This window comes from Mus musculus, chromosome 11 (assembly GCF_000001635.26).
Source record: "Mus musculus strain C57BL/6J chromosome 11, GRCm38.p6 C57BL/6J".
Lineage (NCBI taxonomy): Eukaryota > Metazoa > Chordata > Mammalia > Rodentia > Muridae > Mus > Mus musculus.
The window spans coordinates 3,436,699-3,451,976 of NC_000077.6; the positions used below are offsets into that span (position 1 = coordinate 3,436,699).

General features: G+C 42.3%; 1 protein-coding gene across 5 annotated transcripts in view; it reads right to left on the reverse strand.

Annotated features, from left to right (window-relative positions):
• The window catches only part of Rnf185 (ring finger protein 185), a 36,984-nt gene that overhangs the window by 20,726 nt on the left and 980 nt on the right, over positions 1–15,278 (reverse strand). For 2 of the 5 annotated variants that reach the window (NM_145355.5, XM_006514594.4), the window contains exon 2: positions 1,507–1,625. The exons of the other annotated variants lie outside the window; for them this stretch is intronic. In NM_145355.5, the coding sequence (NP_663330.2) occupies positions 1,507–1,569 (63 nt within the window). In that variant the 5' untranslated portion in view covers positions 1,570–1,625. The remainder of the gene's footprint in view (positions 1–1,506; positions 1,626–15,278) is intronic. 5 annotated transcript variants of the gene reach the window in all.

The window sequence follows — 15,278 nt, forward strand, 5'->3', positions numbered from 1 at the left end:
CTCTGGAAGAGAGGCCAGTGCTCTTAACCACTGAACCATCTATGTTCCACTCTACAGTTTTATGCTACCTCACTAACATGTAGCTTTATGAGAGATGTGCAGTCTTTGCCCCCAAACTCATTGCTATAAGTTTTGTGCTTCCTTAATGAAGTATGGAGCAAACTCATCATTCATTCACCCACTCATGCAGCGCACAATTCTCCACTGACAACTGCAGGCCACATTTATTGCTGCTGAGTGGAGGTTACACAAAGAAGAGCAGTACCAAGATGAGGCTCTGGAATTTAGCAGCCGAGCTAAAAGTTCACGTTAAATTGTAAGAATCCTTTTTGTAAGGACTCTATCAGAATCACCCGAGTTATACTGTTTTTCTTAAAACAAATAAAACTCAACAATAACAAAAACAAAATAACAACAATAACACTCAGCACCTCTCTGCTGGCTGTTTTTGTTTGTTTGCTTGTTGGCTTATTTTAATGTTAATTTGACAAACTAGAGTCATTTAATCAAAGAGAACCTAAATTGAGAAAATGCTCCTGTAACAGACTGTAGACAACCCTGTAGGGCATTTTCCTAATTAGTGATTGATGCTCCCTCAATTTCCTTCAGTGATGAGCTGGGATGTGGAAGTGAGTCTAAAAACCCTCTTACTTTCCAAGTTGCTTTTGGTCATGGTGGTCATCACAACCAAAGAAACCTGAACCAAGAACCTTTCCCCAAATGATCATTTATTACGAGTATACAGCACATTTAGAAAAGCACTCCTTGGGCTGGAGAGATGGCTCAGTGGTTAAGAGCACCGACTACTATTCCAGAGGACCTTAGTTCGATTCCCAGCAACCACATGGTGGCTCACAGCCATCTATAATCGAATCCAATGCCCTCTTCTGGTGTGTCATATACATAAAATAAATAAATCTTTAAAAAAAAAGTGTTAGAAAAGCATTCCTCAGTTGGAGATGTCTAGGGTGACACAAGTGGTGCTTTGAGACTAAGGCAGATCTGCAATTTAGTTAGGAATGCAGAGCTTAAAGGTGACCAAGCCGAACAGTTCTCATCTGTTCACCCCAGAAACTGAACAGTGAGAGAATTTCAGAGTTGAATATCCTTGCAGCAACCAACCTTGGCATGTCTGAGCCTGTCTACACTGCTGATAGACCAAATGGAGACAGAGATGAGACTCACATTCCAAGAATGTCTATATCACATGCATGAAAGGCTGCAGTGAGAAGAAATAAGTAGGTTGAGTGGAATCTGGGATACACATTAACCAGCTGTAAAATTCAAGAGTCTAAATGATGTTTAAGTCCTAAATAGTCCTCAGGAGACCTGGTCTCAAATATAGGACTAAAGACATGCATGATCTTTTTTAGGTCCAGAAGGATAGAGGAGTCTGAGAGGATGCTTTCTTTTCCCGGGGATGCACTGGTCCTGTTCTTGAGTCCTTATAGGCTCCCTATGTAGTCAACCTACTCTACCTTGTCAGATTTATAAAAAAGATCTCACCCAGTCTGCTTGGCGTTGATTGATAGGTCTGCAGAACATGTGAGGGCAGAGGAGGATACACATACAGCACAACAGGCAGGTGTTGAAGTCACTGAGCCAAAAGTCAGCGTAGGAGGAGCCTAGGGAATGGTGAGGAACCAAGAAGAGCAGGGAAAAAGACCTCAGACTCCTTCCCCCTTGGCCTGCTTGCTCATACTCTAAACTGGAGTTCATAGCCTGAACCCCCCACCCAACCTTCCAAAGTGCCCATGATTTTAATGATTCTCTCCCCATCTAGTTCCTTCCCACTCTCTAGCTATGTAAAGGGGTACATTCCAATGGTAGAGTATACCATGTGATGGAACACTGTCCATTACATTATCTTTTCTTTTCTTTTGTTTGAGACAGGGCCTTGCTATGTCACCTGTCTAGCCTAGAAATTGCAGTGATCCTCCTGTCCTTGCTTCTTTTTTTGTTTTGTTTTGTTTTGTTTTTTCGAGACAGGGTTTCCTGTGTAGCCCTGGCTGTCCTGGAACTCACTATAGACCAGGCTGGCCTCGAACTTAGAAATCCGCCTGCCTCTGCCTCCCAAGTGCTGGGATTAAAGGTGTGCGCCACCACTGCCTGGCTCCTTGCCTCTTGAGTACTAGAATTATAAGCATATGTCACCAGAGCAGCCTATCACACTTTATTTAAAGAGGAGGTGAGTGAGGGGCATCTCAGGAGTACCTCAATTGACAGTGTTTGCTTCACAAATTTGAGGACCTTAGTTTGATCCCTAAAAACTACATAAAAATGTTGGGCATAGTGGTATTATACACATGTAATTCCTACACTGAACAAGTCTAGACAGAAGGGTCCCTGAGGCTCTCTGGCCAGTTAGTCTAGCCTACGTGGTGAGCTCCAGGTTGATGAGAGTCCCCTTATAAAAGGCAGTGGGTGATATTCCTGAGAATGACACCCAAGGCCGTTATCTGACCTCCATATGCAAGCATATACACCTACACACCCAGGGTCATGCAAATGGATATGCACACATCCATGAACACTAAAACCAAACAATTTTATTTTATGATGCTGGGCTTCACCCAGGGTCACCGACCTAGAGCCTCACACATGGAAAAAAGTACTCTGTCACTGAACTCCTAGCCCTCCCTATATGATTCCAGTCTGTTAGACATAGATTATATTCCCACAGAGATTTTAATTACACGAGAATTTTACTTATATGATATAATAGTAAGTGAAAAGTAAGATGCAAAACTGTATACGAAGAGCTGGCGTGGGGCTGGAGAGATGGCTCAGTAAAAGAGCACTGGCTGTTCTTCTAGAGGACCTGGGTTCAATTCCCAGCAACCACACTACAGTTACAGCCTATAACTACAGTTCCAGGGAATCTGCCATCCTCACACAGACATAAATGCTGGCAAAACACCAATGAACACAAAGTGAAAATAAATGATTAAAACAAAACAAAACACACAGACTTGGTGTGGAAGAATAAGCCTATAAGCTCAACACTAAGGAGGCAGAAGCCTAGGTCTGAAGCCAGCCTAGACAAAACGCTTTGTCATAAAGCAAAACTGTATATAAAAGTCAGGAATGGTGGCATATACCTGTAACCTCACAGCTCTTAAAAGGTAGAAGCATTTTTTTTCAAGATTATCTTCAACTACAAAGCAAGTTTGAGGCCAACCCTCAACATGAGGTCCTGTCTCAAAATAAAATCCAAAGGAACCCTGTATACAAAGTTGAACATACTCATGTTTAGAAAAGGTGAAATGACAAAAATATTACCCATGGTGGTCCAAAAAAGAACTACAGTCAAAATGCCTAAGCTTCTAAAAAAAAAATTGGTATGCTAAAGAGATGTTTTAGCTACTAAAACACTGGCTGTTCTCTAAGAGTCAGAGGTTCGATTCCCAGTACCATATACTGGCTCAGAGGATCCTGTGCTTTTTTTTTTTTTTGACCTCTGAAGACACTGCATACATGTGGTACACAGACATACATGTGGGCAAACACTCATACACATAAGATAAAAACTCAAAAAAAAGCGAAACAGGATCTCACTATTGTAGCCCTAGCTGGCCTTGAACTCATAGAACTTCACATGCCTCTGCCTCCCAAGTGCTAGAATAAAAGGTGTGTACTAGTATGTTTCACCTAGTGAAAGTTTTTTAAACTTACACTGCTTATTTTATGCATGTGTATGGAAGTCCATGCCATAGCATGCAGGGGGAAGTCAGAAGACGACTTTTGGGAGCCAGTTCTTTCCTTTTACCACAAAGGTGTGGAGGATTGAACTCAGGTCATCAGGAGTGGCGACAGATGCCTTTGCCAGCTGGGTCATCTTGATGGTCACAGGATGCCCCCACCCCACTCACTTGTACTTTCCACTTTGTCCACAGTAAATACTATATTTGAATTTTTGGTTATATTTATTTACTTAAGATGTATGTGAGTGTGTGGGTACACCTGCCACAAGTGACTTGTGGAGGTTGGTATTTTCCTCCTCCATCATAGGGACCCTGGGGATTGGATCCAGGTCATAAGCTTGGCAGTAGGCACTTTTACCCACTGACCCATCTCAACAGCTCACTTACTAATATTCAGAAAAATAAGGGAATTTGTTCAAAGTTCTATATCTTCTTTTTTTTTTAAAGATTTATTTATTATATGTAAGTACACTGTAGCTGTCTTCAGACACACTAGAAGAGAGTGTCAAATCTCATTACAGACGGTTGTGAGCCACCATGTGGTTGCTGGGATTTGAACTCAGGACTTCTGGAGAAACAGTCAAAGCTCTTAACCACTGAGCCATCTCTCCAGCCCCCAAGTTCTATATCTTCATATTTCAACAAAGGACAAAAAGGAAGCAAGCAGACTAAGAATCATTCACATGAAATTGTGGTGGAAATTTTAGAGATTTTGTTGTTGTTGTTTTAATATTTATTTATTTATTATATGTAAGTACACTGTAGCTGTCTTCAGATACTCCAGAATAGGGAGTCAGATCTCATTATGGATGGTTGTGAGCCACCATGTGGTTGCTGGGATTTGAACTCAGGACCTCTGGAAGAACAGTCAGTGCTCTTAACAGCTGAGCCATCTCTCCAGCCCCCTGTTGTTTGTTTTTTAAGACAGGTCTATGTAGCCCTGGCTGGCCTGGAACTAACTAAATGGACCAGACTAAATCTAGTCTCTCATAGAGATCTGCCTGTCTAAGATTAAAGGCATGAGCTACATTGGGTAAAATTTTAGCACTTTACACTTACACACACACACACACACACACACACCTACCTCTGCATGCACAAAATTTCTATTACTGGCTGGAGTTTTGTCAACTTGACACAAGTTAGAGTCATTTAAGAGGGAACCTCTTATAAGTACAGCATTTAATTGAGGCTGAGGTTCAGAGGTTCAGTCTAGTATCATCAAGGTGGGAACATGGCAGCATCCAGGTAGGCATGGTGCAGGAGAAGCTGAGAGTTCTACATCTTCATCTGATGGCTGCTAGAAGACTGGCTTCCAGGCAGCCAGGATGAGGGTCTTAAAGCCCAGATCCACCATGACAAACCTACTAACAGTGCCACTCCCTGGGCTAAGCATATACAATCCATCACACTGGCCTATGGCAAGTCTGTGGGACATTCCTTGATTAATGACTGATGTTTGATGGCCTAGCCTGCTGGGGGCAGTGCCAACTCTGGGCAAGTGGTCCTGGATAGTATAAGAAAGCAGGCTGAACAAGTCAGAGCAGCACTTCTCCATGGCTCCTGCCCTGCTTGAGTTCTTGCCCTGATTTCCCTCAGTGATGGGGGGTGACCTCAGAGTTACAAACTAAAATAAAACCCTCCCTCCCCAAGTTGCTTTTGACATGGTATTTCTCACAGAAACCCTAACTAAGACAACACCCATACATATATTTTTTTAGATTAATTATATGAGTGTTTTGCCTGCACATATGTCCTTGTACTGTATGTGCATCTGGTGCCCAAGGAGATCAAAAGAGTGTGTCAGATTCTCTAGGACTAGAGTTACAGATGGCTGTAAGCCACCATGTGACTTCTGGGAATCAAGCCCAGGTTCTCTGCAAGATCAAGTGCTCTTAACTGCAGAGCCATCTCTCCAGGCCCCAAAGTATTTTTTTTAATTGAAAGAAAAAAAATGGCTGGAGAATAGCTCAATGGTAGAGAGGTGTTCAATACCCTGTATTGTAAAGTAAGTAAATAAATAAATACAATTTTTAGAGATTTATTTAAAGACTTATTTATATTATGTATGTGAGCACACAGTTGATCTCTTCAGACACACCAGAAAAGGGCACTGGATCCCATTACAGATAGCTGCGAGCTACCATGTGGTTGCTGGGAATTGAACTCAGGACCTCTGGAAGAGCAGTAGTGCTCTTAACCACTGAGCCATCTCTCTAGCCCATAAATATAATTTTACCAAAAGCATGGCACAGAGATATCTGATACTCTAAGTGTGAATTTCAGTTCTCACTTATTGTGTAATTTTGCCCAAGTTATCTCCTCTCCATGCTTGTCTGTAGAATGGGTCATTATCTCTATACACAATAGCTGTCACAATCTGACAGAAAACAGTACCGAGGCTCCATCCAGGTAAGTATTCAGGAACAGTACTCCTTATATTCCCCCAGAGAGCAACGAAATCAGCACGTGGTTACACTGCAAATGAGTCATTACGTCCCTTTCTGAATGAGCATTCTTCCTTGAAGGCAGCCTGGGTAACTATGCACTGGTAGGAAATGTAGTATGGAACAAAGCTTGACCCAGAGAATTAAGATTTCTACCTAAAGTGCTGAAGTCAAGGGCATTTGCATTTCTTACCATAACATCTTCTAACACCCTGCTAATCTTTTCTGTATGAATTATTTCATTTAATATTCCCTGCTTGCCTTGAGGTAAAAATTACTACAACACTGTTAGCATACCCTGGGATGTTAAATTAGGCTGAGTAGTTACGTCACTCGCTCATGCCATGATTGGTCACAGAGCCAGTCAGTGGCAAAGCTTCACATCCCAGGTCATGTGCATAACAGCTGGTACTTCAGTGACTTGTGCTTGGGTGTTTACTCACATCTGTCCTAGCTTCCAGACACATTACTCAGAACAAGGCTTGGCACCCTAGGAGCACCTCAAAGCTGACATCCAAGAGCATACAAACTGCACTACTAAACACAAGTCAATCTAGTCAACTCAAGTTTTGGAAAACCAGTATTCTACAAGAGCAGTGGCTGTTTTTGAGACCTAGAACAATTATACAGCTGACTCATTCCTTGGTTTTCAAGAAATGTTGCTTCAAAAGGTTTTGGTAGGGGTGGGAGGTGCTGGGGATGGAACTCAAGAGACTCAAAAAGGTAGACAAGTACTCCCACAAGCCATATCCCCAGCTTCAGTCCAGTCTCTAAATGAAAAAGGAGTAGGTACAGGAGACAGAAAAAGGGATTTCATAGATCTACAACCAGAAAACAGTTCAGGTTGGCATTTATGATTTATGACTGGTGTGTGTGTGTGTGAGTGAGAATTTGTGTGTTCATACTCAAGACTGACTATGCAGTTTATTGTATTCTTTTAAGATCCAACTTACAAGTTCAGCAGCAAACGTGACAGGGAGGGGATAGCAGATAATGTATGTGAATGAATAATAGGAATTTGGCAACTTTAACTCAAATCAATTTAGTGGGCAATGCTGCACAAGGGGAAAGCTCTTTAACTTGGGAGAGATCCCAGGTAAGAGCTGTCATTCTCAAGTAAAACACAATTTAAAAAAAAGAGAGAGAAAGAGAAAGAAAGAAAGAGAGAAAGAGAGAAAGAGAGAAAGAGAGAAAGAGAGAAAGAGAGAAAGAGAGAAAGAGAGAAAGAAAGAAAGAAAGAAAGAAAGAAAGGAAGGAAGAAAGAAAGAAAGAAAGAAAGGAAGGAAGGGAAGAAAGAAAGGAAGAAAGGAAGAAAGGAGGAAAAAAAAACCCAATTAGCCTAATGGGCGTGGGCTGAGGCCCATCTTCCCCACTCACTCAGTTAGTGCTCCTCTCCTGCAAACAGTGATTACTGTGCCTGCCCTCCTCTTGCTTTATAAAATAAGGGAGTGTTAAACAAGTCAGCAGAACTTCATTAATTCAGATTTTCCCTGGGTTGAGTTAAAGGCCTCTAAAATACTCCAAACTATTAAAGAAGAATGAGTAGGGCTGACAAGAATTAGCCAATTAAGAAGACTTTCTAAGAGTTTAATACAACACAGCAGATACGTGACAAAATAATGATCTCATTTTTTTATTTCAATAGTAGTTCTTGAGGAACTGTGATCAAAAACAATAAGGCCAGAGATGAGAAGACAGATCAGTTGGTAAAGTGAGGATCCAGGTTAAATCCCCAGAAATACTCTCCTAATCTCCTCCTCCAAAAGGTGCCATGTAGAGGCAGAATGACAAATCCCAGGGCACACTGGCTCCCCTGCTTTGTCTACATGGTAAGTCACAGGTCAGTGAGACTGTCTCAAAGAAAACAGGTAATGGCAGCTGAGGAGTGGTCCCTCAGTTGCCCTCTGGCCTTCAAACACAGATGTACATGAGCACCTGTGCACATAGGCATATACACACATACACAAAATAATGCCAGGCATCACTTGGAAAGTCTCTAACAACAACTTTTACAAACCAGGCTTGCACCCTAAAGCTCCTCAATCACTGTGTTTTACTGCTGCCACTTATCAAACATTTAGAAAATGCCAACTAGGCCCCCTGATGAAAGATAAACATGAGGAGATCTGTTTCCTGGCTCCATAGAGTTTACGGCCAAGTCAGAAGTCAACTGTTGCGTAGCAGTAACAAATTTCCTCACACCACAATGCATCTTGGACGGTTTTCATATTGCAAGAGCTGCCTATCTGTACTGTACAGGCCAACTACACCCATGTCGCCAGATACTTCTGAAGAACAGCTGGTGGAGTGGGAACTACCTGTCGACTGCTACAGATACCACCGCAGGAATCAACCTGTCGACTGATACAGATACCACCGCAGGAATCAACCTGGCAGCTGGTCCTAGAATAGAACAGCCAGCTCCAATCAATAACCACAGAAAGGACACTTCCATGTGTCCCAAGGTTACCTGGAAGACAAACCTCAACACTCAAACACTCAAGTACTATGTGTGCATCAACAAAATCGAGAGGTGGGCCCATGTCTCATCCAGATGTGAAAAAGCAGAAGCAGGTCTGTGTGGAAAGTGAAGTCCTGGAGAAAACAGAGATGATGCTTCTAGAGTATCAATGTTCTTAAAAATGACTGAGATGGTAATTTTATTAAATGTGTCTTAGTATGATTTTAAAAAAAAAAGCTGGGGCTAGGCATGTGTAGTGCTTGGTTCAGCGCCTGGCATTGCATAAATCAAGAATGGTGGTATATGTCTATAATTCCAGCACTCAGGGAAATACTTATATTTCCACGAAAGGTCACTCATATGAATAGGAAATACCTGAAACAACCAAACTCCTAGAGACAGACAGGATACAGGAAGTATTAGGAGGGAGAACACTGCAGTTGCAGCTCAGTGAGCACAACTTCTATGTGAGTTGACTAAGCTTTAGAGATCTATAGTGATAGGTGTCACATAATATTATACAGGGAGTCAGGCAGTGGTGGCGCATGCCTTTAATCCCAGAACTTGGGAGGCAAAAGCAGGTGGATTTCTGAGTTCGAGTCTAGCCTGGTCTATAGAATGAGTTCCAGGACAGCCAGGGCTACATGGCAAAACCCTGTCTCGAAAAACTCAAAAAACAAAACAACAACAAAAACTATAAAAAAATCATAAAGGTACTTAATAGCAATAACTTAGATACCTCAAAGCCAATAAAATGGTTACTAAATATATATTATATAATATATGTATATAATATTACATATATATATCTATAACCACAATTCAAAAGAGATTTTGTTTTAATTTGTTTTTAGGATTGGAGACATTGCTCAGGAATACACTATTCTTGCAAAAGACCTGGGGTCAGTTCCCAGCACCCATGATGGGTGGATCATAACCAACCACATACAACTCCCAGAGGCACTGCGTGTAGGCAAGTACACACACACACACACACACACACACACACACACACACACACACACATTTATTATTGCTAATAGTAAAAAGAAGTCTTTTAAAAAGAAACCTGTTAGGTGTGGCGGAGCATACCTGTAATCCCAGCACTTGGGAAGAGGCAGAAGAATAAGGAGTTCAAGGCCATCCTTGGCTAAGAGGCCTATCTCAAAACAAACAAATCTGTTATTGTCCTACCCTACTGATTGCATGCTGAGTGGTTATCACAGTCATTATGTCTGTTTTTACTGACTTAACTGAACAGTTAAGAAAATGGAAATTCATTCACACATTACAACTGATGCTTACAAAAAAAAAAAAAAAACTGGCCAGAACAAAAAGACATTAACATTAATATGTTAACAGGCTACCTGCTAATGGCAGGTACCAGTAATCCCAGCTACTTGGGAGACTGAAGCAGGAAGATCCATTAAGGTCAGGAGTTTGTAACTAGTCTAGACAACCTATTAAGACCCAATCTCAAAAAATGATAAGGAAAAAAGTGAAATACAGCACTATGTATACCAACTGGTTCAACCATAAGGGTGAGTTATGAAGATTGCTAAACAGGTAAAAGTCTTTGCTGAGTAAGCACTACAACCCAAATTTGAATCCCTAGAACCCAGGGAAGATCAGACATTGTAAGGAAAGTGTCCAAAATCCTAGCACTTTTACAGGGAGATAGGAGGCAAAGACAGGAGGATTTCTGAAAACTCAGGCCCTGGCATTGCATAAACCAAGAATGGTGGTATATGTCTATAATCCCAGAACTCAGGGAAATATTTCTATTTCCATGAAAAGTCACTCATTGTGTGAACAGGAAATGCCTGAAACAACCAACTTCATAAAGACAGACAGGATACTAGAAGTTACTGGGAGGGAGAACACCTAGCCTGACATAGATAGTGGGAAACAAGCAAGGTATCAAGGAGAGAACTGACACAGGTTGTCCTCTGATCTCCACATGCACACTTGGCATGCACACTTTGTCTCTCACAGACAGATACACACACACACATACACACACACCTGCCCTGTACCCACTGACAAGAAACAAGGAATTAAGAACAACTATATCAAAGGTTCTCTTGTGTTAATACAGAGATAACAGGGTGGGTAAGAGGGATACTTTTCTAAATTTTCCAAAGAAAGTAATCTTTAACAATTTAAAAGACTGGGGTATTTGTTTTAATATTCAAAATGGTGCAGCTGGACAGTGGTGGCACGTGCCTTTAATCCCAGTACTTGGGAGGCAGAGGCAGGTGGATCTCTCTGAGTTCAAGGCCAGCCTGGTCTACACAAGCTGTTCCTAGTTCTAGGAACAGCTAAGGCTACACAAACAAACTCTGTCTCGGGGTGTGGGGGTGGGGGTGGGGGAATTTAAGATGTTGTGGTTAAGGTCAGAGGCAGTCAGAAGCAGCACGGTGAGCCAGCAGTTCTGTAACCCTGAGCCTACACTCACCCAAAATACTCTACAATGCCAAGCACCCTCTCTTCTCTGCCCATGACAGACAAGCAACAAGTTCTCCCAGACACAAAGATCTCCACACGCTCTAACCACATCTTCGATGATACTGTTTTCGGGGCACAAGTAGTACCCCTTTTGCAGGAACATGGCTGCTCACATTAGCAGTGGTTGGGGTTATGCTAACTCTAAATGATCAGCAGTCTAAAGTGGACACATTATTGTGTGCTTTAGCATGTCTAAATCCAGTTTCATGGAGCTAAGAAAGTTGCTGGCATGTCCCATTGTGCCGTTCAGCTCATTCCGAGTTACTTCTAGGGATCTCAGGGACCCCATCTATAGCTGTGGATAAATAGCCCAATTACAGAATGAGAACAGGAACTGCATGAATATTCTCTCACACAGATATACAGATGAGCAGGTCCGAGAGACAGCTTAGCAGCTAACGGTGCTTGCTGTCATGCCTCACAACTTGAGTTCAATCCTCATAAACCCAAATGTCAGGAGAGAACTGATTCTACAAGTTATCTTCCGACCTCCACACCTGCACTGTGCCACATGGATATACACAAACAAAAACAAACAATAAAATGTACAAAACTTACAAGATGTTCAGATGATGGCAAGCATGAAAATATGCTCAATACTGTCAGTCTTGAGGGAAATGTATATCAAAAACATGAGAGGGTACATGCACACATATATATATGTATGTATGTATGTTTTGGTTGGTTGGTTGGTTTTGAGATTTTGAAACAGGGTTTCACTATGTAGTTCTGGCTGCCCTGAAACTCAAAAGATCAGACTGGCCTCTAGAAATCCACCTGCCTCTGCCTCCCAAGTGCTGAGATTAAAGGCATGGGCCACTACTGCCGGTTTGGGATTAATATTTAGATTTAGATCTCCATTTAGAAATGTGAAGCCAGGATGGGAAGATGGCTCAATGGTAAGTGCTGTGGTACGGCACAAGTTTTAGATCTGAGTTCAGATTCCCAGCACACAGGTAAATGTTGGGCCCTGCAGCACATATCTGTAACCTTAGCACTGAGGACTGGGAGAAGAGACAGATAGATCCTGGGAGCTTGCTGGCCGGCCAGCCTCGCTGGGCTCAACGAGCGACTCTGGCTCAAAATAAAAAAGCAAATAAGTAAATAAATCAGAAAGCAAACAAATGCCTGTACACACATACACAGCCTCCTTCAAACACAAGAAATTTAAAGCCAGACAAGCATGATATATGCCTGTAATCTTAGCACTTGGACAAGAGGATAACCACAAATTTGAGATCAGCCTGGATGGGGAGTGGGAATGAGGTAGGGGTGTGGGGGGATAGGAGTTGGGGGTGTGTGCTGTGATTCTTAGCTCTGAGGCTATGCAAAAAAACAGCCATGGGGTAGATTTGGCCTACAAGCCTAAGTTTCGGATCAGAATTTGCCAATTTGTTTTTCAATTAAAACTACAGAGCATATGCTTTTTATCCTGGTGTTGGTGAGACAGAGATAAACAGATCTTGATGGGTTTGAGGCTAGTCTGGTCTACAAAGAGTTCCAGAACAGCAAGGGCTGTTACATAGAGAAACTCGGCCTGGAACACACACACACACACACACACACACACACACACACACGAAACAAAGCAAAGCAAAACACAACAAAACATAAAAATAACCCTGAGCAGGAGCACAGTAATCCCAGTACGGAAGGCTGGGGCAGGAGAGAAAGTTTAAAGCCACCCTGGACACTACAGAGAAAGGCCCTGTGTTAAGGATTTAAAAAAAAAAAAAAAAAAAAAAGAGGTTTTATACCAAATAAGTTTGGTAACACCAAGCAAGCAAAACATTATGCCAGCTTACTATAAAGCCTGAATTTTTATTGTGAGAACTCTAACTTGCATTACAACACTAAGAAAGGGTAATGGTGCCGGGCGTGGTGGCACACGCCTTTAATTCCAGCACTCGGGAGGCAGAGGCAGGTGATTTCTGAGTTCGAGGCCAGCCTGGTCTACAGAGTGAGTTCCAGGACAGTCAGGGCTACACAGAGAAACCCTGTCTTGGAAAACAACAACAACAACAAAAAGAAAGGGTAACGGCCAGTAGCTTTTCCTAAACTTATTTTTACCATCAAATTTATTTTTCACAGGCCAGCAGAACACATTTACATCAATCAAGTATCCCTTTAAAAGAAACCCCCAAATTAGTAAGTTTTTAAAAATCCAACAAATTAAGAGCATTTTCCTTACCACCGAGATGACAATAGAGTCTAAGGCCAAACCATCTCGAATGTTAGGTAACAACTGAATGACCATTTCACAACTGTTTTTTTTTTTTAATCTTGAGAAACATAAACAACAGGAAAACAGGCAGGAACTTTTGGTTCAACCCCAACCTTTTGTTTTGTGGAGGAAGTGTCAGCAGAATTGGGTCATAATATGGAATCTTTGCTTCTCCAGACAACATAAGCATTCTTAAGTACTCTAATGGGAGATGGAAAAGTTATCTACTTAGTGTCTGGTAAAGTGCAAAATAAGGAAATCTAAAGTTAGATTACAAAGCTATAGGTATGCAAGTCAGGACCATAAAAGAATTGGTCATATGTGCTGGGCATCCAGAAAGCTAGCTTAAAAACTGCAGACACTCTCACACCTATACACACACTGCTAGACAAAGAATTAAAGTTCAGTTTATAAACCAGAGAGAAGACTGACCCAAACAACTGAATTGGCCTTCCATTCTGTAATCAGAGCCCACTGGCAAGCAAAGCCTTGGGCAAAACAAGCAATCCCAGCATTTGGGAGGCTAAGGCAGGGGGACCAGTTTGAAGTCACCCTGGGCTACATAATAATACTCTGGAAAAGGAAGAGAGGGATGGAGGCAGAGAGGAAGAGAGCAGAGATAGACAGAGAAAAAGACAGAGAGACACAGATAAGACAGACAGAGACTGACTTTCTAAATTGTTCTCAGCCTGAGCTGAATGTCAGAGTGAGACCCCGACTTAAAATAAATTTTAAAAACTTAAATGTAAAACAAAAATTACTAACTGACCAATGTATTAATTTTAGTTAATTAATTTTTATTTCCTGTTTATTAATACAACATATACTTTGGATAATTTTTATCAGATAATGGATCATTCCAAAAAGGATGATGAAAAGAAGGATGACAAATGTGACAACCAGTAAAAGATTACATAAGATCAAGTGTGCTGGCCTTATTGATAGGAGATATAAACTAGGGAGGAGAGTCCAGAAGGGAAGACAAAGAAATGTCACATTCTGTAGGCATAATGGTACTAAGTAACGAGTGATCCTGGCACTCTTTAAGACTGAAACAGCAGGATCCGGGTTCAAGGCCAACTACAAAAGGAGCTTGAGGACAGCCTGAGATCCCTGAGACCCTGTCTCAGACCACAAAAGAAGTATCACATACACTCTGAAGACAGAGTTATCAGTGGAGAGGTAAGAGTCACAATAAATACTAATACGAGCCTTTTAAATTGGAAAGGGCCGCCTCCTGTATACTTCCTTTCCCAAGGAGACAGTCAATCCCCATCAGTCGTCACCTCTGATAATTCTTCCGTTAAATTCTTAATAGTAAGTACACATGTGTCTTCCCCCTAGAACCTACCTATTAATCGTAGCTGTACCTCTTTCAGCTACAAAGATCAAGCAGGAGGCCTCTTTGCCATAACTCCCCCACCCAACCCCCACCCCCACCCCGCGCCAGCTTTTAAAGATAGTTAGTTATTCTCCTCCGGCGTTCTTTCCTAAGCTAGAAGTTTCATAGAATCGAGCCGGCTCCAGCTGCCTCGAATCGAGTACCGCATTCACAGCGGGACCGCACTTCGGATGAGCAGGCTTCAAACACGAGTAGGACTCCAGAGGAGAACGTTCAAAATAAGGTTTCCTAGGATCCAGACCCAGATTCGAAACAAGCTGTGGGAAAAGCCCAGGGCTGGAGAGCCGGCATCCCGGAGGGTTTCGGAGCAGGTGCTGTGGAGGCCCACGCTTTTGAGACAGCTGTGCCCGGTTGTACAGCTGTGGGAACTAGGTTCAGGGAGGTCAAAGACTTGGCCTCGAACGCACAGTGAGCTGCAGGCAGCGAACTCAAGTCCAGGTCTCCTACGCTTCACCCCAAATCTGTTCACCGCATTCCTCATCTTTCCACTCCACCAAATCGCCACCCACGAGAGAGGCGGTCCCGCCCCCGA